At 57.8% G+C, this 23,905-nt stretch overlaps 7 protein-coding genes across 7 annotated transcripts; all 7 read left to right on the forward strand.

Annotated features, from left to right (window-relative positions):
* The first annotated feature begins 65 nt into the window (after nt 1–65).
* Nucleotides 66–2,846, forward strand: WHR41_01074 (uncharacterized protein). Its single transcript, XM_069369680.1, has 3 exons — nt 66–428; nt 547–2,013; nt 2,073–2,846. Exons 2-3 carry the CDS (start codon nt 682–684, stop codon nt 2,496–2,498), a joined length of 1,758 nt encoding a protein of 585 aa, XP_069233131.1. The 5' UTR covers nt 66–428; nt 547–681; the 3' UTR covers nt 2,499–2,846.
* Nucleotides 2,847–3,206: 360 nt separating this feature from the next.
* Nucleotides 3,207–5,309, forward strand: WHR41_01075 (uncharacterized protein; the record flags this gene model as incomplete). Its single annotated transcript, XM_069369681.1, has 4 exons — nt 3,207–3,722; nt 3,791–3,914; nt 3,979–4,598; nt 4,663–5,309. 4 exons carry the CDS (start codon nt 3,207–3,209, stop codon nt 4,837–4,839), a joined length of 1,437 nt encoding a protein of 478 aa, XP_069233132.1. The 3' UTR covers nt 4,840–5,309.
* Nucleotides 5,310–9,147: 3,838 nt separating this feature from the next.
* WHR41_01076 (uncharacterized protein) lies at nt 9,148–11,190 on the forward strand (the record flags this gene model as incomplete). The annotated part of the gene is made up of 1 exon (XM_069369682.1): nt 9,148–11,190. The coding sequence occupies one exon, from the start codon at nt 9,148–9,150 to the stop codon at nt 11,188–11,190; it is 2,043 nt and encodes a 680-aa protein (XP_069233133.1).
* A 986-nt stretch (nt 11,191–12,176) lies between these two features.
* WHR41_01077 (uncharacterized protein) lies at nt 12,177–14,589 on the forward strand (the record flags this gene model as incomplete). The annotated part of the gene is made up of 2 exons (XM_069369683.1): nt 12,177–14,116; nt 14,190–14,589. 2 exons carry the CDS (start codon nt 12,177–12,179, stop codon nt 14,299–14,301), a joined length of 2,052 nt encoding a protein of 683 aa, XP_069233134.1. The 3' UTR covers nt 14,302–14,589.
* A 1,128-nt stretch (nt 14,590–15,717) lies between these two features.
* On the forward strand, nt 15,718–16,584 carry WHR41_01078 (uncharacterized protein; the record flags this gene model as incomplete). The annotated part of the gene is made up of 1 exon (XM_069369684.1): nt 15,718–16,584. The coding sequence occupies one exon, from the start codon at nt 15,718–15,720 to the stop codon at nt 16,582–16,584; it is 867 nt and encodes a 288-aa protein (XP_069233125.1).
* A 267-nt stretch (nt 16,585–16,851) lies between these two features.
* Nucleotides 16,852–20,880, forward strand: WHR41_01079 (uncharacterized protein). The gene is made up of 2 exons (XM_069369685.1): nt 16,852–19,573; nt 19,635–20,880. The coding sequence occupies exons 1-2, from the start codon at nt 19,362–19,364 to the stop codon at nt 20,545–20,547; spliced, it is 1,125 nt and encodes a 374-aa protein (XP_069233126.1). The 5' UTR covers nt 16,852–19,361; the 3' UTR covers nt 20,548–20,880.
* Nucleotides 20,881–22,400: 1,520 nt separating this feature from the next.
* Nucleotides 22,401–23,887, forward strand: WHR41_01080 (uncharacterized protein). The gene is made up of 9 exons (XM_069369686.1): nt 22,401–22,504; nt 22,571–22,613; nt 22,770–22,857; nt 22,913–22,981; nt 23,030–23,271; nt 23,330–23,421; nt 23,481–23,615; nt 23,669–23,695; nt 23,759–23,887. The coding sequence occupies exons 1-9, from the start codon at nt 22,439–22,441 to the stop codon at nt 23,840–23,842; spliced, it is 846 nt and encodes a 281-aa protein (XP_069232975.1). The 5' UTR covers nt 22,401–22,438; the 3' UTR covers nt 23,843–23,887.
* Nucleotides 23,888–23,905: the final 18 nt, after the last annotated feature.

Genomic DNA, 23,905 nt, shown 5'->3' on the forward strand with positions numbered 1-23,905 from the left:
GCCGTAGGCGGCGATACGTCAGCGTTCCCGCAGGCGGCTGCAAGACCACCCCACTCTCAGGTTTCCCTGCGCTCTGGGCTCGCCATCGACACCCAAGTGACCTCGCACGCCGACCTCGCCGAGAGTTGCAACTTCACTTCATCGATCCCTGCTTCTCGGCGCCAGGTACTTCCCAGTCGTCACTGCTTGCACTGCGCCGCTCGACTGCCCTGCAACATCAACTTGCTCACGCAGCCCCTACACCTCGGCGCACCGGAAGCGCGTGACGCACCGAGTCCGGACACCACCCACTCCACGCAACAACCCACCTAAGACATATTGCACAACCTACACCCACCTACCAGGTCTACATTACCCTCGACAGCTATCTAGCTGTGCTTAGTCGCTCACCAAAGCCACCTTTGTTGCAATTGCTCAGACCCCGTTCCGTAAGCGGCCCCCGTCCTTTCTAGCCTTTCAGGCGCTAGCAAGCAGCATCAGGCGCCTTGTTTGCGCGAAACCTGCCATATACTTGCTATCAAGTGCTAACGACAGTGTCTCATACAGCCACCTACCTTGCCTGCAAGCTTCACTGCCTGCCACGATTACTCTTGCGGCCACATCAACCCCACAGCCCACGCAATACCCAACGAATTCGACTAGTCACGCCCACCCGATCCCGGAAGGCTCGGCTCAAGATATATGAGCGACACAGCTGCAAGGCCTTCCAGTAATCTGGCCGGTAGTAAACGGAGAAGTATCTCCGGACAAGGAGGGCTTTTCAACAGAATGTTTGGCAGCTCCAACGGAAACGGCAAGGAGACGAACAACGATGGCGCTAGCAACCCCAAATCAAATGCCAGCACCGGCGGCGACGGCACCCCGAAGCTGAGCTCCGATGCTGGAAACGAGAGCAGAGATGCGGTCCAGAACGATCTACGCAGCCCGACACGCAAGCCTGAGGAAAGCCCTGCGGGCGAGAAGAAGCGAAGAAGCAGCGGCGTCGGCCGCGCAAGGGATTTGTTCAGCAGCGCGAAGCAGTCATTGCACAATCTGGGAAGCTCGCCTGAGAATAGGTCTTTCGGCGAGAAGGCGCAGACACCGTTGCAAAAGCTGGGCAAAGCAGACCCGGCGTTGAGCGTGCCCCAGGGCTCCTTCAACAACTCTGCCGGTGAATCGGTACCGAGCCCTCGGTCCACATTTCGTGTCGGAGTGACTGAGGACAAGAACAAGAAGTGCAGACGCACTATGGAGGACACCCACGCTTACCTGTACAACTTCCTCAGCACTCCTGCACCGGCTCTGGGCGGCAAGGACTCTTCCTCAACCACTTCTGGTGTCTCTCAAGGAAGCAGCCAAAATATTGTTGAGACGGACAACGGCTACTTCTCCATTTTCGACGGTCATGCGGGAAACTTCGCCGCCGACTGGTGTGGCAAAAAGGTACATTTGCTGCTTGAAGACATTATCCGCAAGCACCCCAACACACCTATACCTGAGCTCCTGGACATGACTTTCACAACTGTTGATCAGCAGCTGGAAAAGCTGCCTCTCAAGAACAGTGGATGTACTGCTGTGACCGCTGTCCTGCGCTGGGAGGACAGAATCCCCAATCCTCAATCCGCAACGGGATCCACTGCATTAGCCCCGGCCGCCGCTGCAGCCGCAAAATCAGAAGCCAAGGGCGACGCAGACGCTGTCCCCACGCAAGCCACCGAGGCCAAGCTCAAGGAGACTGCCACCCGCCAGCGTGTGCTGTACACAGCCAACGTGGGAGATGCTCGCATCGTACTTTGCAGAAACGGCAAGGCTCTGCGCCTGTCGTACGACCATAAAGGCAGCGACGAGAACGAGGGCAAGCGCATTGCTGGCGCTGGAGGTCTGATCCTCAACAACCGTGTGAACGGCGTTCTTGCCGTTACGCGTGCCCTCGGAGATGCTTACATGAAAGACCTGGTTACTGGACACCCTTACACCACAGAAACCGTGATACAGCCGGATATGGACGAGTTCTTGATTTTGGCATGCGATGGTGTAAGTCGCACAATTGATGATAGCCCCGCGTTGATCTTCTAATGCTAATCCTTCAACAGCTCTGGGACGTCTGCTCCGATCAAGAGGCCGTCGACCTCATCCGCAACATCCAAGACCCGCAAGCAGCCTCCAAAGTCCTCGTCGACCACGCGCTCGCCCGCTTCAGCACAGACAACCTGTCTTGCATGGTCGTGCGCTTCGACAGCAAAGCCGTCCAGCAGACCGTCGACAAAGTTGTCGAGCCGATCGGCGTGGAAGGCGACCCTCCCACGCGCGCTGGCGGCGTCACCGAGACCGAAGCCATCGTCCGCGACCAGCAGGACCGGCTTTACGAGACCGGGGAGAAGATCGACAAGGTTCCGTCGCAGGAGCTGCTGGAGGCGGACGAAAGGGTCGAGTCTCCCGGGCCCGAACTGAACCTTGAGGCCGCTGAGGCCGCGAGGAAGGACAAGCCGCCGCAGACCGGCAGCGAGGCGGCTAGCTGATTTGGAAGGCCGGGTCTCAAATCGATACACGCACGGGTGGCCTTGTCTGTTGCCGTCGAGCACGCTGCATCATTAGCGGCACTACTGGTTCGGCTCTTGTTTTCCGCCTGGGAATTGCGAAGACGGTGGGGGGAAACGGTACGGAACGGAACGCGCGATACGATTGGCATGGGTTCGTCATTTTTTCCTTCTCACTATGATCGTGCGCGGGCGAGAGGGCATTGCACAGGGGAGGAACGGACGACTCGCGGGGGAAGTGAACGGACGGTTTGACGGATAGCGAGCGCAAAAAACGATTCCTCCATACCTTAGCTAGGCTCAAAAGACCATGAGAGGTTCCCTATTGCATCCACCCGTCAGTGTCTACATTGGTCAATGAGGTAGGCAGGTGGTCTCGTGCGCAGATGGCACAGGGTATGGCAGCGGCCGTGAAATTGGTTGGTGGAAGGCGGGGCAGCTCAAGCTCGCTCGCCCACCCGCCCACCCACCCTGCCACTTCCCCAAAGCTCGCCGCCCGCAGCACAGCCAGCAGCCAGCAAGCGAGTCGCCGGCTCGGGCAGCTCGACGGGCAGCTCGACATCACTCTGCAACCAGCACCAGCCCGCGCCAGCCGCGCCGCCTGCTCAGTGCTCCCCTCCCACGCCTCTCTGACACCCTCACCACGCTGCATGCCTCAGCCCGCGCAGCGCCACGCACCCTCTGCCGCCCATGGAGGAGCAGCCGCACGCCGCCGCCGCCGCCGCCGCTGGCCCGCGGGATGGCGGCCCCGCATCGCACACTCCACACACACCTGGTAGTCCAACCACACCCGCCGCCGCAACCGCAACGGCTGCCGAGGATCACGCCCACGGCGCCATGCAGCACCACCAGCAGCAGGCCGACGGCACCGCGCCCGTCCCTTCGCCTCCGCCGCCTGCTGCTGACGACACCTCCCCGACCACAACCACCGCCGCCCCGCCGCCTACCGCCTTCGCAGGCACCGCTCCGGACTACAGCCGCGGCAGCGAGCGCAAAGCATCGCTGCAGCCCAGCGACATCGCCACGAGCCCGCGCGGCACCAACGCCGGTTTTGTCGCGCCCAGCTCGTACTTGCGGCCGCTGGCTGCGACGCGGGAAAGAGAGGACCAGCAGCAACGGAGCGAGAGCCGGCACCACGGCATGGCGGGCGAGCCTGGCGCGAGGAAGGTGATGCATCCGTTGGATAGAGAGCAGAGGGAGGGACTGGTGAGTGGATCTGCCCGCGTTTGATTGGAGACTTGGAGAGGCTCATGAGGCTGACGGAGGTTGCGTAGCGGGCGATTAGGGCCTTCCTCAAGGTCCGGACGACGTACGATGTGCTGCCGCTTAGCTACAGGTTGATTGTGCTGGATACTGCGCTGCTTGTGCGGAAGAGCTTGAATATCCTTATACAATGCGGTAGGGTCTTGTCTTGTCTTGTATCGACATGGGGAGAGCTTAACAACTGACACTCAACCAACAGGCATTGTATCGGCGCCTCTATGGGACTCCAAGACCTCCACGTACGCCGGCCTCCTCACAACATCCGACTATCTCAACGTCGTGCAATACTACTGGCAAAACCCCGACGCCCTCGCGCAAATCGACCAGTTCAAACTCAACAGCCTCCGCGACATCGAGCGCGCCCTCGGCGTCACGCCCATCGAAACCGTCAGCATCCATCCTCTCAAAACCCTCTACGAAGCCTGCCGCCGCATGCTGGAGTCCCGCGCGCGCCGCATCCCGCTCGTCGACATCGACGACGAGACGCAGCGCGAGATGGTCGTCAGCGTGCTGACGCAGTACCGCATCCTCAAGTTCGTCTCGGTCAACGTGAAGGAGACGCAGATGCTGCGCAAGCCGCTGCGCGACCTGCGCCAGGTCGGCACGTACGACAACCTGGCGTTCGCGCGCATGGACTCGTCCGTCATCGAGGTCATCCACGCGCTCGTCAAGCGCAGCATCTCCTGCGTGCCGATCCTGGACAAGGACGGCGTCGTGCTCAACGTCTTCGAGGCCGTGGACGTCATTGCGCTCATTAAGGGCGGCGACTATGATAATCTGAACCTCACTGTCGGCAAGGCGCTGGAGAAGAGGTCGGAGGTATGTTCATCGATCTTCTCGTGTATTGTCGCGTGGACTTTCGAGCTGACGGATAAATTTGTAGGACTTCCCCGGCATCTACACCTGCACGCTCAACGACCGCCTCGACACCATCTTCGACACGATCCGCAAGTCGCGCGTGCACCGCCTCGTCGTCATCGACGAGCGCAGCCACCTCGTCGGCTTGCTGTCGCTGAGCGACATCCTGGACTACACGCTGAACAGCCCGCTGGAGGAATGAGCCACCAAAGAGCAGACGAGAAGGGAAGCACGTCTCCCCGCTTCTGACAAACGACTTGTACGACGAAGCACCGAAGACGGAGGGAAGGAGCAGCAGCAGTGGATGTCGAAGCAGACCGAGTCCGCGCGGACTCGCTCACGCGAGCAGCGGAGCCGAGGCGTCGAGAGACGGTTGGTTGGCGGATCGAAGACGAGACGAGACGAGACGAGATGAGTTGTTGGGCACTGGGATTGGACCAAAACGATAGATACCCGCACACGGCATGGATGGCTGGCTGGCTGGCTGGCACGATGGACGAAACGAGACGAAAACTTCAGCTTCTCCTTCGCTTCGCTTCAATTTGGACGGGGCGCCCTTGGCGCGTCCTCTCTTTCTGTTTACATGGTTTGGGGGCGGTTTGGTGGTTTGCCTTTCGTACGCTATGTGCAAGTTCGGTATAGATGAATAGAGCAAAGATCGTTGTTGTGCAAGCTGAGAGGTGACGGTGTCTTCGACGCGGGGTCTCGCGACAATGGGTTCCTAGTCTTGTGATGAAGGCGGGCTGGATTTGTGCTGCGTGCGTGAGTGAGTGAGGGGCTGCTTTGCGCTGATGAGTGGCTGATTGATGGTTGGTTGCCACGGAACTGACGAGGACTGTGTCTCGAGACGTCAAGCGGACCGGCGACGAATGGGGAAAGGGAGCTCAATCGGAGGTCTACGATGTAACGTCACGGGCGAAGCGATTGGCAAATCGCTGCGCCCTTCCTATCCTGAGCAAGATGATGAGGGATGAAGCGCTGGTCGAGCGCCAAGCTTAAGCTCACGGGGCTTGTCTGGTCTTGAGGTCTGGGTCGGAAAGCTTGTTGTCTCCAACATGGCTGCAGAAGGCTTGTTCAGTCGCGAGCGACGCGGCGAAAGGCTTGAAGGAGACGTCGGGGGTGCGATTGGGGGATGCATGTATCGACCGAGCATTGTCAAACGTTCGGAGCGTGGGCATCTTTTCACATTCGATTGGATCGAGATATCCAGACTGCAGAAATTCAAAACTCACAACAGGAAAGACAGGAACTTGCATTTCTATAAACGAGGATCGCTAACTCTGCGCCCAACAAACCCTTCCATCAAAAAGACCCTCCAGTAGCCATCGTGCCGAACTGGCCCATCATACTGGTCCCGCGCTTCCAGAAACTCTTCCCTTGGTGATTCTCACCACACACTTTCCCCAAGCGCGCGAGGTGCAGCTCGGCTTTGACGACCGGATCTGTAGATTCCGTCAGCCCACCAATACTCCAACTTGCAAGCTGATCTGCGAGAGCAGGAAACTCACCAACGCCCGTGGCGTACATGTCCTCCCGCATCTCATCCGGGTACCGAAACACCGGGTGATCCAGCGGCAATTCGCGGTACGACGACCATGCGGTATAGTTCGAGCCTTGGGGCGGCGTTTGGGGGCGCACGAACGATTGCTCGGGAAGTTTGTCTTGCGGATCTTCCGCGGCGGTCGCTTCGCTTGCTGCGAAGGATCGGGTGAAATCCCTGCTTGAGGCGGTGGTGAGTTCGGATCGCGCGATGGAGGCTGCTGCTGAGGACGTCTGCGCGAACATCAAGGGGCGGTCGGCGGCGTCTGTGGGCTTTTTGCGCTGGGAGGGGGACATGGCGGTGGGATTCTTGGTTTGTGGGTATGGATGTTGAATTCTCCTATGCGAAGATAAGGTGTGCTTGCTATCCTGGCTGCAGGAGCTTTGCGATATGAGCGTATCTCGTCTCACCTTGTGTGTATTGTACTTCCTCTTGCTTTATTTATGGACACGGTTGGCATCCGTGAGAGAAGCCTCAAGCAATTACTGCGACGCTGAGGGGTCGGTGTTAGTGCTATCAATTAGCCTGAGCGCATATAGGCTGTGCTTGCGTAGGCTAATAAAGATGACAGGCTTGGGCGCATGGTATGGCAAAGCGCGTGGTAGTAGTATCGCCCATTACAGTACTTTAGCGTTGTCGGCAAGAAATCCACCAATACAGGGCGAACAGAAGGCAGCCACGCCCGAATAAGAAGCACGCCCCACATATCTCCGTCCGGGGTGGATGGGTAAGGGCGTAAGTGAAGGTAAGGGAGCCTCTTTGTTAGAAAGCTTCGTCTTTTGACTGACATACCAAGATCCAAGATCCGCGTTGCAGAGAAGGTCGTGCAATTGCGTTTATTGCGGCCTGGGCGACCGGTCACTGATGGAGAAGTAACATCATTCAGTTGCCACGCACCATTGACCTGCCCGCTCAGTAGCCCGCGTGCAAGCGAGCAGCTGTATTGAGGTAAGGCCGAGCCCAAACCTATAGAGCAAGGGAGCATGGAAGGAAACCCTTGTAGGACTGCGCCGCAACGCCGCAGACGTATACTGTCAGTAACGAAGTCTAGACTTTATCCTACAATCACCCTGTTCGACGGCACACAGCCTCATGTTTTTGCCATCCTGAATCGCAAAAGTCTTCGTGCAACGAGTGACGGGCGGGATGTCGTTGTCGCTGTCGTTGCGTGACTGGCAATGGCATGCAGTACTTTGTACTCACTGTGATCTCTCCTGTCGCATATTCGGCTGGTCTTTTATTTCGTCCGTACAGCCTTGAGATTCGGTCTGGAGCCTCATACGATATCGTACGCTGGGGTGATCCATTGTTCGACCAGTTGGGTACACCACTCGGGTGTATGTTCGGGTCTCGTCGGCCATCACTATCGATAAGGCGGACGAGGCGGGCCGAAAGCATTGGGTTCGAAGTGTCAAAATTATGAAAAGCTTAATAATGACAGCCGGCGTCTGTCGGCAAGGAAGCTTAGCTCTTGTGCAGTCTGGCGAGCTTGACGAGAATGAGGTCAGGATGCATGGGCATTTGTGAAGTCGCCGAGACAGACATTCTCGTCTGGTCGGTCAGTCTCCATCCAGATCTCATGGGCTAGACGGTCAAGTCCGACGATGAGACTCCATTGACTGGGCTCCAATCGCTCGATGATGGGCCGTAGTCCATCGTCATCGATCTGGTCTGGCCTTGGCGATAGGGATCGTGGCTGGCCGGCCGTTTGATGAGCGCTGGGCTGATGAAACACATCCTCGAGCATTGCCGTCGGGGAAGCGGCGGTGTTTGCAGGCGGTGGCAGGGATGAGCGGTGACAGCTCAGCTACCGTACGCAGGCGATCAACACAGCCAAGGATGCGCGTGACAGACGCAGAGTCGTGTGCTGCGGTAGTGATAGACATTCGCAGGAGGCTCAAGCGGATGCTGGGCCTGCCGAGACAGCGGCAGCCCTAGCCGGGATGCCGCAGCGGCGACTGGCGCTGGCTGGCACTGGCTGGCGATGCTCAGGGGCAAGCGTGAATAATCTCCGGCCGCAAATTGACTTGGGCGCGCGCGAGGTGCCACCGCGCCCGCCGAGTCGCCCTGCTTGCGAGATCGAGTCGCGTTTTTCCCACTGCGCAAGTGATCCTTCCGGCTGACCATACCGTGCGTGCTCTGGCCTGTCCGTCGACGAGCGCGTAATAATCGTCCAAGTCTTCCTCCTCGCCCTCCTGCACCCCATCGTCTTTCCACCGCCCGCCGAGCCAGCGCCGACAACACCCGAGGCCCAGACCCAGGAGAAGCAGTCGGGCACAGAAGAGACGGACAGGAGGGAAAAAGCGCATTCGACCGCAGGACACACTCGACACCTCACCAGCTTCGCGTGTGTGTCAGTCAGCGAGCGAGCGAGGAATGAGCGCGTAGGTAAGCACAGCCGCCCTGTCCCCCTTCTGCCTTGCTTTGCCTGGCCATGCACCGCCATGCACCCGCACCCTCCATCCATCCCGCCGGAGAGCGGAGCGCAGCGCTGCCACGAGGGCGATGCGCGACACGCGAACGCCCACGCACCACGCACCACGCACCACGCACCACGCACCACGCACCGCACGATTCCGCACCCGCGCCATACCACCACCACCACCGTCAGCTTCAGTCAGTCGACCGCAAAGAGACTTCGCGCCTGCAGAAGGACTTGTCATCGCTGTCCTGCGCCTCGGCCGACTGCTCACGCTCCCGTCTGGGCGTGATCTGTGACCGGCTCGCTGCGCTTCCGCGGCTTCCGTCAGCGAGCCGCGTTGTTCCTGGCGACTGCCTCCCACAACTCTGATCTCATCCTGCGACCTGCGACCCTTTCGCCAATCTCACCAGCCTGTCTCTCGTTCCCTCTCCACACCCATTGCGCCTGGCCTGCTCTCCACCTGCTCACATCTTCTGCTGCATTGCGGCCTAGCGCCAGCATAGTAATCCCACCCGCCAGTGGCTAATTGTAATTGCAACACCAGAAACATGCCGATCCGCAGCCTCAATCCTTTCGCCTCCTCACCGACCTCTTCCCTCGATCTCCTCTCCGAAAAGGAGTCCGTCCGCACCGAAACCCGTGAGCCCAAACTCAAGTACAGACCGCGCTTCAGCTTGCCCTTCTCCGGCGCGCCCAAGCCCGTCAAGCCCACCGAAACGACTGGTTCGCGACTCGACGCGCCTCAGCCCTCGGCCTTCCGTCCGCCCTCTCCCCAGGTGCCTTCCCTAAGTCTGCCTACGATCAACCTGACTACCGCGACCGGCGAGAAGAGCAAGATGGAGGACGCCGCCAGACCCTTGACCCTCTTCTCGCCTCCCAGCCCAGCGGAGGCCAAGAAACTCGCCAAACAACATGCCGCCTTCGGACCCTTGGGATCGAAGCAGCACCTGTACTCTTCGAGATTCGTCGGCGAGGAGTTCCCAGAGCCTGTAGAAGACGAGCCGCCTTACTTCTACCTGATCACAACATACATTTCATATCTCATACTGATCATTTTTGGTCACGTACGAGATTTCTTCGGCAAGCGCTTCAGGCAAGATCGATACAAGCAGCTACGCGAACGAGACGGATACGCGCCATTGAACAGTGATTTCGACAACTTCTACATCCGTCGCTTGCAGTTGCGAATCAACGACTGCTTCAGGCGGCCGGTTACTGGCGTTCCTGGTCGCTTCATCACGCTGCTTGACAGGAAGAGCGATGACTTCAACCTGTCTTTCAAGCTCACAGGCACGACTACGGAGACTTTGAACATGAGCTCCTACAACTACCTCGGATTCGCACAATCGGAGGGAGAGTGCGCAGATGCGGCTGAGGCTACCCTCCGAAAGTACGGCATTTCATACTGCTCTCCTCGTGGAGATTCCGGCACCAGCGACCTGCATCTGGACGTGGAGAAGCAGGTTGCAGAGTTCATTGGCAAAGAGGCTGCCACCATCTACAGCATGGGCTTCGTCACCAACGCAACTGTTTTCCCGGCTCTGGTCGGCAAGGGCTGCCTGATGATCAGCGACCAGCTTAACCACTCTTCCATCCGTTTCGGTGCTCGTGTCTCGGGCGCTGTCATTGATATGTTCAAGCACAACGACATGAGCGACCTCGAGCGTCTCTTGCGCGAGCGCATCAGCCAAGGTCAGCCCCGCACACACCGCCCCTGGAGGAAGATCTTGGTCGCCGTGGAGGGTCTGTACAGCATGGAGGGTACCCTCTGCAACCTGCCTGGTCTGATCGCCCTGAAGAAGAAGTACAAGTTCAACCTCTACGTCGATGAGGCACACAGCATTGGCGCTCTTGGACCCAAGGGACGCGGTGTTTGCGATTACTTCGGCATTGACACCAAGGATATCGACATCCTCATGGGAACTTTCACCAAGTCTTTCGGCGCCAACGGTGGCTACATTGCCAGCAGCAAGTCTGTAATTGACAAGATCCGCGTCATCAACGCCGGCACAATCTACGGCGAGTCGCCAGCTCCCGCCGTCCTCGCCCAGATTTCTTCCTCTCTGCGCATCATTGCTGGCGAGCTCGTCCCCGGCCAAGGAGAGGAGCGTCTGCAGCGCCTCGCATTCAACAGCCGCTACCTCCGCCTCGGTCTGAAGCGTCTCGGCTTCATCATCTACGGCCACGACGACTCGCCCATCATCCCGCTCCTGCTCTACCACCCGGCCAAGATCCCCGCCTTCTCGCATGAGATGCTCAAGCGCAAGATCGCCGTCGTCGTCGTTGGCTACCCCGCCACGCCCCTCATCTCGTCTCGCGCCCGCTTCTGTGTCTCCGCCGCTCACACAAAAGACGATCTCGACCGTCTGCTCGCCGCCGTCGACCAGGCCGGCGAGGTTTTGCAGCTCAAGTTCAGCTCTGGCATCGCTGGCGGCCAGGAGCCTTTGCACGACGGTCTGACGAACGAGAAGGAGATGGCCGTCCGCTCTTGCTTGGAGACCGGTGAGAAGCCCGCCGTCATCCCGCCCAGGTGGAAGCTCGAAGACGTCATCCGCCGCGGCGTGCAGGACGTCAAGCAGCCGCTGTACTGAGAAGCTCGATATTTCAGGGATTCTGCTTGCGGCGCTTCAAGCAATTGAGGCATCGATTTTAAATTTTCCGTTATGGCGAGGCGTTCGAAACCGACGGTGACTTCTTTCTTCTCGTTTTCTGTATATCATCAATCTGGGGGGACGAACGGAAGGAAAGGGAGGAAGACGTAATGAAACACCGGACCACGCCGCTCACACGAAAGGATCATCAGAGGTCAGAGGAGCAACACCAACGCCAAGGCTGATGATATTACCGGACGGGCGGCGCAGCGGCGATTGGCAGGAGAAGCAAGGGGTGCTTTTTCTTTCTCTTCGTTTTATTTGGTGCGAGGAGCTTCGTCCTCTGCATCTTCGCTTCTGGCCTCTTTTTTGCGCTGCGAACAGCTGCATAGCGCGAGGGGTTCAGTGGGTTTGTGAAGCCAATTGTTCCTTTATGCGCTTCTTCGATTCTTCTTCATAGATCATATTTCTAAATACCTTGGGCTGGTTGCCCGTTTGTTCACTTGTGGTTCCTGCTTTTCAATGGCCGCAGCAGCGAAGGTCCCGCGACTTCGCGTTGCTCTTCGTCTCCTTGCCCTTGCGACAAGACAACAACCACCTGCCATCCTCGCAACACTTCGAAATTCCATCACGTGAAGAGACGAAACAGCACGCTTTCAAGAACTCGGCTTAACCCCCATCCCCAGCGTCACAGCCGGCGACAGGCCCCGAGCTCCTAAGCCGAACGACGACCCTCACTCTCCGGCGGCGTCTCCCCACCACAAAGCCGAGGCAAGCACAGCGACCCCCCACTAATCCGAGCGACCACCCAAACACCGAAACCCAAGAGCCGCGAGTTCGGGAAAGGCACACTTCTCGCTCGCACGCACATGTAATTCACTGATCGAGGCAATCGATCCGAGCTGAGCCAGAGCAGCTAAGTCCCTCGTTTCCAATCCACATCCTCTTTCCTCCAACCCCTCCAACCCCAGACCTCAAACCTCACAATGGCCGACCAACAAGCCCAACAGCAACAACCCCCCGCCAAACTCCTCTGGCACCACCCCTCCCCCCAATCAACCCACCTCCACACCTTCCTCCAGCACCTCAACAAACGCCACTCCCTCTCCCTCGCCTCCTACGCCGACCTCCACGCCTGGTCCCTCGCCCACCTCCCCGCCTTCTGGGCCGCCGTCTGGGACGCAGTCGGCATCCGCGCCTCGGCGCCCTACACCAGCGTCGTCGCCAACGACGGCGCCGGACCCCTCTTCCCGCGCCCAGAGTGGTTCGCGGGCGCGCGCCTGAACTTCGCGGAGAACTTGCTCTTCCCCGTCTTGCCTGGCGGGCGGGAGGTGGATGAGGATGCGGTGGCTGTGCTGGCGGCGACGGAGACGGGGCGGGAGGAAGTCAGCTGGCGGGCGCTGAGGGCGAGGGTCGGCGCGTGCTGTGCGGGGCTTAGGGCTGTGGGTGTGCGGAGGGGGGATCGGGTTGCCGGGTACGTGGGGAATCATGCGAATGCGCTGGTCGCGATGTTGGCGAGCACGGCGCTGGGGGCGGTGTGGACGGCTGTGAGTCCGGATACGGGCGTGGGCGCTGTTGTGGAGCGGTTGGTGCAGATTGCGCCGAAGGTGGTGTTTGCGGATGAGGCGGTGGGGTATAATGGGAAGGTGCACAGGGTGGTGGAGAAGGTGGGGGAGGTGGTGGGGAGGTTGGGGGAGGGGGTGGAGGTGACGGTGGTGTTTGGGACGGATGTTGGGGGTGTGAGGGGGGGCGTGGCGTTTGACGAGTTCGTGAGGGGCCGGGAGGGCGAGGAGTTGGTGTTTGAGCAGTTGGAGGCGGACCACCCGGTTTACATTCTGTACTCGTCGGGCACGACGGGCGCGCCGAAGTGTATTGTTCACGGGGCGATCGGGACGCTGATCCAGCATAAGAAGGAGCACATCTTGCAGAGCGACATTCGGCCCGGCGACAGGCTGTTCTACTTCACGACCTGCACGTGGATGATGTGGCACTGGCTGGTCTCCGGGCTCGCGTCCGGCGCGACGCTGGTGCTCTACGACGGCTCGCCCTTCCAGTACCTGCACGACGGGCAATCCGTCAAAGACGACCTCGCCATGCCGCGCCTGATCGACGAGCTCCAAATCACCCAGTTCGGCACCAGCGCCAAATACCTCTCGATCCTCGAGCAGAAAGCCCTCCTCCCCACCCAACCCCCGCACAACCTCTCCCTCTCTACCCTCAAAGCAATCTACAGCACCGGCTCGCCCCTCGCCCCCTCCACCTTCTCCTACGTCTACCGCGCCTTCGGGCCCCGCATCAACCTCGCCTCCATCACCGGCGGCACCGACATCATCTCGCTCTTCGGCGCGCCCTCGCCCCTCAGCCCCGTCTACGAAGGCGAGATCCAAGCCCTCGGCCTCGGCATGGCCGTGCAAGCCTGGGACTACACGGGCGCCGACGTCTCCGGCGCCGGCGAGCCGGGCGACCTCGTCTGCGTGAAGCCCTTCCCCTGCCAGCCCGTGAGCTTCTGGGGCGCCAGCGGCGCGGAGAAGTACCGCTCGTCGTACTTCGAGCTGTTCGGGCCGGGCGTCTGGCACCATGGGGATTTTGTGCGGTTCAACCCGGCCACGGGGGGGTTGTATATGCTTGGGCGCAGCGATGGGATCCTCAAGCCGAGTGGAGTTAGGTTCGGGTCGGCGGAGATTTACAACGTGCTGTTGAAGTTTTTCCCGGAGAGTGTCGAGGACGCGCTGTGTATTGGGCGGCGGAGGGAGAGCGATGCGGACGAGACGGTGGTGTTGTTCTTGAAGATGAAGGAGGGGGTGAAGTTCAGTGAGGAGCTGGTGGGGGAGATCAAGGGTGTTGTCAGGAAGGAGTTGAGCGCGAGGCATGTGCCGGGGGTTGTCGACGAGTGCCCGGAGATTCCGGTGACGGTCAATGGGAAGAAGTGAGTTTGGCTCTTTTCTTTTTTGGGAGGGATTTGGGTGTTTTGAGACGATGGCTGACTGACTTCGTTACAGGGTTGAGGGTGCTGTCAAGCAGATTCTCTGCGGCATGAACGTGAAGACTTCGGCGAGCGTGGCTAATGCTGGCTGTTTGGAATTTTACCGTGAGTGGGCGAGCTCGCATTGAAGTGATCAGGGGAAGATACTCTCTGAGCCCGTGCGACCGACACTAGACATAGAGAAAAGCTCAAGTGGACGGATGGCATAGACAATCGCCTAGTAAAGGCGAACCTAGAGACAATGTTCGAAAGCTAGATCAGTTGGCTTTCCATGTTCCACATGGCCGTTTTGCTCACTTACAGCGATGATGATCACGTGATCGATAGAAGGATCCAAGTACGTGGTTGGTGGGATCTTGACGGACGCTAGTGAGTTGCCCATTCCCGCGCCCGAGTCTTTCCAATTCGTTTTTCTTTTAGTTCTTTTCTTGAATTCTGCCGGCAGTCCGCGGCGCGCGCCTCGTTCACTTTGGCGCATCATATACTTCACTTACATCAGGCGCGGGCGCGGAGCATGGAAGGAGCTGATTGGTTGAAAAGCGATTGGCGCTAGTGGGTTGTCTGTTCCCGCGCCCGAGTCTTTGAATTTCGATTTTATTTTTTTGATTTTATTTTATCGCGAACGCGCCGCGGCGCTAGCTCGTTCACTTCGCCACAGCGCGAGCTCATAGTACTTCACTTACATCAAGCTCGGGCAGATGGTACGGACGCAACTCATTGGACAATGAGAAGTTGGCGCTAGTGGCTGTTCCTGCACTCGAGCCTTTTGATGTTGATTTCATTTTATTAATTTGAGCCAAGCACGTCGCGGCGATAGCTTGTTGTCCACTTCGCCGAGTCGCTTGCTACTTCACTTACATCAAGCGCAAGCGTGGAAGCGGAAGAAGCTGATTGGACCATGAGGTATTGGCGCCAGTGGATTGTCCCGCACCCGAGACTTTTGGGATTCACTTCATTAACGTAATCGTCATTTTTTAAACAGCCCGCCGCGGCGCCGGCTCGTTCACGAACAGTGTGAGAGTGCGGAGGTTAGGTAATCAGCAGCCGATTAGACAGTGGTATATGTATGTGTACTCACGAATAAGATACCGATACCTGTCACTGCAAATCGATGTTTTAAGCTGCGAAGGTGAATAGTAATATGTCGCAGTCGATCAACTGGCAGATTCACCTCTTGCAGGCGTTCCGGTCTCTGCCCAACCCTAGAATCCATGCAGCCCTACCATGTAATCAACGGCATAAGCCAGCCGTCTTACTATGCACCGTACAAGAATGGCGTTGTCTCGCAAAGTTCACATTCATCTCTTTGTCTTCCACGGCCAGTGACTACGACTCCGCCGTTGCAACTCCCAGCCCAAACAAAGGGATTCTATTCCATCCGACACCATGACGTTGACGACGATGAATAAATGTGAATCCATGGCATCCAGAACATTTCCGAATCCTTCCCTTCCCCCATCGATCCTCGTTTGCAACCCCCACTCAATTGCAACTCCAAGCAAGAAGAGCAACCAAATCCACAAACTCGGTCGATCACACCCACCATGTCCACACCTCACTTACCCCCCACCCCCAACAGCATGCCCGCCCCACCCTCCAACAACAACAATCGAGCGGAGCCCCCTCGCGTCCGCCGGCCCCGCACCTACACCAAGCCCTGCACCTGGCCTGGCTGCGATCGCATGTTCAGCAGCAGAATGGAGGTCGAGCAGCACGTGCGCGAGAGGCACACGGGCGAGAAGCCGTTCGTGTGCGATGTCTGCGGCAAATGCTACTCCAGGAAAGCGACGCTCGTCAGGCATAAGAATACGGTGCATGCGGCTGGGAGGGGTCAGAGCGAGGCGGGTTCTTCGGAGGCGGGAGATGTCGGCGGCGCTGCTGCTGGGACAGGAGGGTCGGCGGTTGGTGGTGCTGGGAGATCTGAAGGTGGGGAGAGCGCTGCGATTACTGATAACTCCTCACAGCGGTCGTATAGCCAGTACCCGACTTACCAGGGCGGCGCTGGCGTGTTCTGCGCTGATTGCGGCGACACGTTCGCCGGTGTTGAGGAGCTGCTCAAGCACATGCACGCCGTGCACCAGGTGCCCAGCAGCCCGTTCTGCGGCTGCGACGCTTGCCTGACGATGTACATCGTGGACGAGCTTGCGGCCGTCAACCACGCGAACCAGCTGGCGGAAGGGGGCTTCGGCGTCGTCGATGACCAGGGGCCCGAGCACAGGATGTCCAGCACGGACTCAGCTGCGGTTGGTGGTGCGCAGAGCGGCGATAATCCGGCTGCTACCGCCGTGTCAGGCTCGCAGATGGACGTTGACTGGTCGGCCTTCATTGATCCGACGCTGATGTCGTCGCCGGGTCCGGGCGTGGCTGACGGCAACGAGCCTGTTGGTGGGTATGCGTGGCATTTTCGCTAGTGTCTTTTTGTTGTAGAGTGGAGCTTTGTTGCGGTTTGCATGTCGGAGGGAGAGAAAGAAGGCAAGGCGACGCGTGCGGAGGCTGTCTGTCGCTACGGCATGCCGTGGTGGGATGACAGTGGTGTCATGATCATGGAAGCATTCCGAAGCATTTTCTTCAGAGCAGTTGAGCATCATGGGAAGCGTAGCGGATGTGCTGCGAGTCAATGGAACCTGACAGAACAAGGACCTACTGTAGAACGAATCTGATTTCTTTTTCTTTGCGCATAGTCGAGTTTGTTATCACCGAAAGTACGAGAACGTGATCGTAGAGGGTCGTGATGTGTTCGCCTTGGCGTTACTACCACCATAAACCGCTTCTCCAGATTCTGTGGCAGATAGTGCTACCCCTAGCAACAGGTGTTTCTGGAGCCTTCTAGGTCGAAGTGGCGAGCTGAGTCCGCTCACCGCCCAAGAGACAGCGAGAAAAGATATTTCCAAGTGTCCTTGTGTGACGCACTTCCTAACTTTTGTGCAGGATCGTGTCTCCTGTCTCTCCCAAGGTCTTCAGGATCCTCCAGGGCGCCACGAGCTCCTCAGTAAACGAGCGATAACCAATGTGTCGTCTCAAACCACCGCCTTCCAGGAGGGCGGAGCTGGCAGGCTGGATTGCACAACTTCACATGCAGCCAGGGCCCATGATGACTCGCGTACTATCGCGTGGAACCAGCCGCCCGTGTCTCTCTGTCCTCCATCGGCTCATCGACCAGCAATGGGCAGAGGTCCCACGCACCTCCGGCTCAACCAAACTCACAGCCTCATCCCACACGTCCCAGCGACGAAACCCCTCTTCACACACAGCCAATGCTCCGCGGAATTGCCACACGTTGTGAAGCTTCACGTACGCAAGCTTCGCATCATGTGAGCCAAGAGACGTGCCTGTATGTCAGGGCGAGGTGAGGTACAGGGACAGCATGTACAGTACGTCGTGGTTGATCAATCAGTCATGATGACCACAGAAGTTTCGCGACCCTTCGGACGCGGTCGACTCCTGGGTAGCGTTTACTGGATATGGGAAAGACCTTCGCTTAGGCCACATCAGCTCGAATGTCGATCCGGCGCCACTTTCTCGATCTTTCTCCTCGGCGACGGCCGCGACTCCGAGACCGTCCAAGGGTACGGGCCACTCGGACCAAGCGAGCCAGTGAGGGTTGCAGGAATGCGACGCTCCAATCAGGGGTGTAAGCGCTTAAGCGGTGGAGCGAAGGCCGAGAAAATGTCGAGAAAAGACGTGACTAGGCGGGTGGGGAAGTCCGGCAGGTTGAAAGGCAATTGCTCTGCGTCGAGGGCCTTGCAAGCGTGCATATCTCTTCAAGCAAACTTTCTGCGGCGGGTAGCCGGCTCATGTGGGCTGGCCTTCCGGACCGTGAACGCGTGCTTGGAGCGGGCTTCATACCGCTATCATCCCATGGGTGTTCGGTGCTGCGACATGCAGTACAGTAGTACCTGCCTTTTTAAATAGACTTTGGTTACATTCGGAGAAGACATCGCTGCACAGCCATGCCAATGGCCAGCACAGGCTAAACATCATTCGTGATTTGCTCGTGGTTGGCTGCTTAGGCTCGCAGCAGCCTTCACTCTGATTTGCCCGGACCGTGATTCGTCTGCGTGCCGGGACCAACCAGGCGCTGGCAAAGATCTGTGGCAGGCCGAGCCTTTGGTGAAGTAGGTCGAGAATCATATGTGACACTTTCGCCTAAGAAATCGCTACCAGCGAAAGTTAATGAAGTAGCCCAGAGCCGTTAGAGGCGCTGGGACCGAAACTGCGACAAAGCAAGGTTGCGACACCGAATTGCTTGTCCCTCTCGCGGTGTCGGAGGCTCGTCCGCAATCCCCGCGTGACGTCCATGATGCACGTTCGCCTGGAGTCTGCTCCGTTCCCGTGACTGATGGTCAGGAACGCTGCGTCAACGCAATAGTATGCCCTTGACGGGCATCCGCGACATACCTACAGGTTCCCCGCGACCCCAATGGCGCCAGACCGGTCGAGCGCGCCCGCGAGCGCAGGAACGCACTCCGGCTCAGGCGATGCGAGCGGTTCGCCAAGAACAACCTGACAGAGGCGGCGTGAGCCGATCCTTGCAGTACCCGCAGCGGCTGGCCAGACACCGGCAGCGATGTGCGCCTGACGTAGGAGGAACCGGGGATTCTGGCTAGGGCTGCTCGCTGCAAAATGCCAGGGTGGCGAAATGGAGATCGATTGAATGTTCACGAACGCCTGCGAAGCTATTGCTGCACTCTCTGCATGCAGACCCCCAAAAGCAACTTACCTCCATTTACATCGAACCTACCTGTTGACTTACCGAATATTTGGTGTCTCGAGCGTAATTTCATCACGGACACCGCAATCTTCGCGCGCCAGCCGATCGACCGACGCAGCAGCCGCACCAGATCGCTGATTGAACTTGCACGCTTTGCGCCCGCGTCGAAACCGCGGGGGTGACTTTCGCCACCTCGAACAGCAGCCCAGCAGCAACCTCACGCCTGCGCAATCGCGTCGGCAACATCGTGTCTCGCCTCCAGGCTCCGCTCCAGACTTTCGAACACACTCTCAACACCGTACGTTATCAGTCTGGCGTCTGAAAAGCGCATTCCACTCATCCAGAAGTGACGACATCGGCGCACAACGCGCTCCGGAGCAGCGACCGACAACCTTCACCAGCCTCGCAACCGCACCTCCAGTGCCTTGCATGCTGAGTTGACAAGCTGTCAGCCATCATCAGAATCACCGGCCGACAATGGACGACCGCTTTTCACCGCGCAGCGCGCACTCTGATGAAGCGTTCGCGCAAACCCTCTATGACCCGACATTTGAGCCACAGGCAGGCTTCAACTTCGCAGATTCGCACAGCGAAGAGCAACGCGGCCTGCATCAAACCATGGGCTCTCCCCTAGGCTCTCCACAGGTCCCAAACCAGCACTCATTCTTCGACCCAGTCAGCACAACCAGGTAAGTCGCCAGAAAGGCCCCCGTGGCGCGTGAGGCATCTGCTGACCAAGATTCCATCCAGTTTCGATCCATCTTTCCAGTTCACCGGCGGCGCAAATGATTTCACACCGCAGCCCGCAGACTTCGGCCAGCAGTTAGATTCTGGCAGCCTCTGGCAAGACCAGAGCGCCAGCGGTCCTGACGCGCTCGGGGTCGCCTTTTCACAGCCAGGCGCGATGCAGCAGATCGTGCAGAGCCGCGCTGGCACCAAGCAGCAATTCGGCCAGATCACTCCACCGGACGACACCATGACTGATTTCGCGCCGTCAAAACAAACGCCTGCACAGTCGGCTGTCGCGCAAGCTGCCGCAAAGGCCGGGACTGACAAGTCAGAACGCGCCCGAAATGCCGCAAATCAGCGACATGCGAAGAGGAAAATTTTGCGGACCGATAGCCACGGAAGTAACCCAGTAGATAGCGACGTCGAGGGGGAGGGCGGCGACAAGAAGGAGAAGTACCGCGAGAAGAACAGGCTCGCTGCCGCCAAGTGTCGCGCGAAGAAGAAGGAAAACATCGGGGATATCGAAGTCAAGCACCGCAAGCTGAGCGCCATGAACTCCGCGCTGAAGAAGCAGGTGCAAGATCTCCGCGGCGAGCTCACCGGCCTGCGGACGCATGCGCTCAACCACCAGGATTGCAGCTGCCCCATCAACCGCTACAATATCAATCAGGCGAAGAGAGTCGCCATGGGGGCTGACAATAACTCCCCGTCGATGGGACTTGATGGCGGCGGCAGATCCTTTTCGTTCATGCAGTCACCGCCGGGCATGGGCATGCCTTCTCGTGCGAATTCATTCGGCAATCCTTCAGGCTTTGCCTTCGCATCCGTAAGCACGCCCGACAACATGGGTGGCATGCAGAGTCAGGAAGGCTCACCGCACTTTGGCGACTACATGCCGTCAGGATTTGGCAACCAAGGCTTTCCGCAGTCTTAACAATCCACAGACCGCACACGGCGAGGATCGTGTTTGAAGGCCAACAATGGCATACCCAGTCAAGCGGCGTGCACGACGCGCGCCACTAATCTTTCCTCGCTTGCCTGACGATGTTACGCCACCGCGTCACTGCGGTTGTAATTGGGGGCGTTCGAGCTCACGAGAGCTATGTGATTCCTTAGCGTCGGCGTTTTTTGTTTCCCATGCACGGTTGGCGTTTTCTAAAACCATGTGCAACCAATACACAGGCACAGGTGGTTTCTTTTCCTTAACGCAATATATCATGTGGCGTTAATGAGGTAGTTTGATCCGAAAATCAATAAGTTCAAAGCGCGGTTGCTTCCATCCAAGATCGTCCTGGAACATCGTCGAGGACCTGTGAACAATGCTCCCGTCCTACGTAGATCACCAAACACCGTAACCAGTAGCAGCGTGACATGATAGTAGAATATCGTCCGACGGAAGGCTAGACTTGAGCCTTGGCGTGCAGGTAATAGAATGCCAGATGCACTTCCACCCGTGCAGACAGACCCCGGCGGCCAGAAGCTGCGCTAGCGTGAACATCTGTAGCTGATGTGAAGAGCTAGTGGGCGCGCCTTGCTGGTGGCGAAGCGGGTAAAGCGTGGGCCAAGTGCAGTGGCGAAGCCCGGCTCCGAAGCTGAGGTTTGAACTGGCCCTTCACAAGCCTTCGTTCGCAAGTTCCGACGTTGCTGGCAATACTGCAGCGCAACAACACCTGGAAGATGTATTTGCTTGCTTTCGTTGAGGATGTCGAAGATCGCCAAAAGTTTAATTCGGCTTGACCGCGTCGCTCGCAGGGAATCTGAGATGATTGGGGTCCGAACGGCATAAACCGTGAGGTCGCATATCCTTACAGGTCGAAAATCGTGATATTCTGATTCCAGCAAGTTGTTGTTGAGTTGTTGCTCCAATTGGTAGTGGTGGTGGCTGGTCCATGGCTGTGGTAAAGTCCTGACTCCGGGCGCGTCGCATCTTCAGCACCACCACCACACGGTCCACACGGCGCATTATAATGCATCCTTGGTATCTGGAAAGTCGCAACAATTCAGGTGTTGCTTTGAATATATCGTCCAGTGGTCCTGATCAGCTTCCTTGGGATGGGAGCCCGATGTCGAGGCTGGTATCGATGCAGTCGCACCGTGTCGCAAATTGCGACCGCACGACACGACCGAGGAGAAGCGCACTCGTAGAATCCATGGTAGGCGTCCAGTTCCTGCAGATATGGTGTGAGAAGACTGAGAATCGTCGATGGATCGCAGGAAGATCTGAAGGACGAGTGTTTTGGATCACGAGAGAACAAGAGCAGACACAGAGAGTGAATTGCAGATAGGAGAAAATGGCCCGGTGGCGGCGCAAGAGTGTGACCAGGTTATGACCACACCACTAGCGCGGGAGCGGCCGCCATGATGCCAGCTCTACGAGAGAAGCGGCGGAGGAGGAAGCCCGCCTCCGCCGACGATCAGGCATTTCAGGCATCAACTTTCGACCGGTGCATGAGAACGACAGGTCGAAAGGTGTCTTCTACATACCATACGGATGCATTTCGTGCTTTGATATGCTGCTAGATCTATTCGCTGTATCCATCTCATCAGATCGGCCTCCAAGTAACGCTCCCCCTCGTTGTCACGCTGTCGTGAAATGACTTTGTTGTTGCAGAAGAGAGTCTCACGATGAAGCTGCAGCGGCCAGTGGCAAGCAAACGCCGTCGGTGGGTGGCCGCGGTGCCGCGCTTTCGTCTCCTCGATTCCCTCATTCTCTCGCAATACTGACATCACAGGCTTACGCCTACAACATACCTACCACCTGTACTACGCTACCGTGCCTCGCTTCGTGTGGCACATCCACAACCCATACCAATACACGGTCGCCGATGAGTCTGCTGAACGTAGCCAAGCGTGCCTTCACACGACCAATCAGCTCGACTGTCTCCGTTGCTGTAGGAATCGCCCTTGTGTCCGTATACTGGGCTTACTATTCAGGCACTGACACGATCACCGTCCAGCCTGTGGTTGCTAGACAGATGCATATCCAATCGATTCCGATGTGTAAGTGCCTTGACTCGTCTGAAACTCGTCGCAAATTCGGTCTTTAGGAGCAACACAGGGATCTTGTTCAACTGTTCAAGACGCTCCACATGATCCCATTCCCATCGTTCATATAGATTTTGCACACTGCTTTGAAGATAACACTGACTCCTGCAGGGGAGGGGAGCGGCAACAACTATGCATACCTCGTGAGCGACGACAAGAGCAGACAGGCTGTCATCATTGACCCCGCCAACCCTTCAGAGTGCGTATTCATGTATGCCACCATCCCGCATCGGTTGCCATTGACATAACATCAGGGTTCTCCCCCATCTCAAGAAAGCCACCGATGGCGGCCTTAAGCTCACCAACATCATCAACACTCACCAGTAGGTCCCTTTCTTCGACCAGCGCGAGCTGAGCTCACTATAGTACAGCCATCACGACCATGCTGGTGGAAACTCCGAAGTCCTGAAGAGCTACCCTCTCCCCATCATCGGCGGCAGGGATTGCGATAAAGTCACCAAGACACCTAGCCATGGCGAGACGTTCACCATTGGCGATGGCATCAAAGTCAAGGCTCTTCACACTCCATGCCACACGCAAGACAGCATCTGCTATCTGTTCGAAGATGGCAACGACCGTGCAGTCTTCACTGGTGACACCTTGTTCATTGGCGGTACGGACGTGCCGTATCCTGGTCGTGCTCACTCACCATCATGCTAATCGACGTCCAGGCTGTGGCCGATTCTTCGAAGGCAATGCTCAGGAGATGGACAAAGCATTGAACGAAACGCTCGGCGCTCTTCCTGACGACACCAAGGTCTACGTATGTTGATCATCTTCCCTTGTTTGGCTTACAGTTGCACCAGCTTACAACTTTACTAGCCTGGCCACGAGTACACCAAGGGCAATGTCAAGTTCGGCATCAAGGTCCTGCAGTCTGAGCCCGTCAAGAAACTCGAGGCTTTCACCAATGCGAACAAGCAGACTCAGGGCAAATTCACCATTGGTGATGAGAAGGTATTGCACCTTCACAACGCGAAGCTTAGGCCTGATCGCTGACATGCCATCAGAACCACAATGTTTTCATGAGACTCGATGTGAGTACCAGAACATTACTGCTGCGATTGCGGGACAACAAATTGCGATGCTAATTGTTGCAGGACCCTGTCATCCAAAAGTTCACCGGCAAGACTGAGCGCGTGGATGTTATGGCAGCACTCAGAGAGGCCAAGAATTCTATGTAAAATGTTACATAGTCTAGACATGTCAAAAACAGGACGTTCTATGAATGTGCATACGGATCCGTG

The sequence above is a fragment of the Cladosporium halotolerans genome, assembly GCF_011745625.1.
Source record: "Cladosporium halotolerans strain TM138-S3 chromosome Unknown Sca3, whole genome shotgun sequence".
In the NCBI taxonomy this organism is placed as follows: domain Eukaryota; kingdom Fungi; phylum Ascomycota; class Dothideomycetes; order Cladosporiales; family Cladosporiaceae; genus Cladosporium; species Cladosporium halotolerans.

Excerpts from the sequence above, each read along its gene's own strand:
- WHR41_01074 (XM_069369680.1), top strand. The coding sequence starts at position 682 with ATGAGCGACACAGCTGCAAGGCCTTCCAGTAATCTGGCCGGTAGTAAA. Across the intron at positions 2,014-2,072 it reads TGATTTTGGCATGCGATGGT|CTCTGGGACGTCTGCTCCGA; the intron begins GTAAGTCGCACA and ends ATCCTTCAACAG.
- WHR41_01079 (XM_069369685.1), top strand. The coding sequence starts at position 19,362 with ATGGACGACCGCTTTTCACCGCGCAGCGCGCACTCTGATGAAGCGTTC. Across the intron at positions 19,574-19,634 it reads GACCCAGTCAGCACAACCAG|TTTCGATCCATCTTTCCAGT; the intron begins GTAAGTCGCCAG and ends GATTCCATCCAG.
- WHR41_01080 (XM_069369686.1), top strand. The coding sequence starts at position 22,439 with ATGAGTCTGCTGAACGTAGCCAAGCGTGCCTTCACACGACCAATCAGC. Across the intron at positions 23,616-23,668 it reads TCACCATTGGTGATGAGAAG|AACCACAATGTTTTCATGAG; the intron begins GTATTGCACCTT and ends ACATGCCATCAG. Across the intron at positions 23,696-23,758 it reads ATGTTTTCATGAGACTCGAT|GACCCTGTCATCCAAAAGTT; the intron begins GTGAGTACCAGA and ends TAATTGTTGCAG.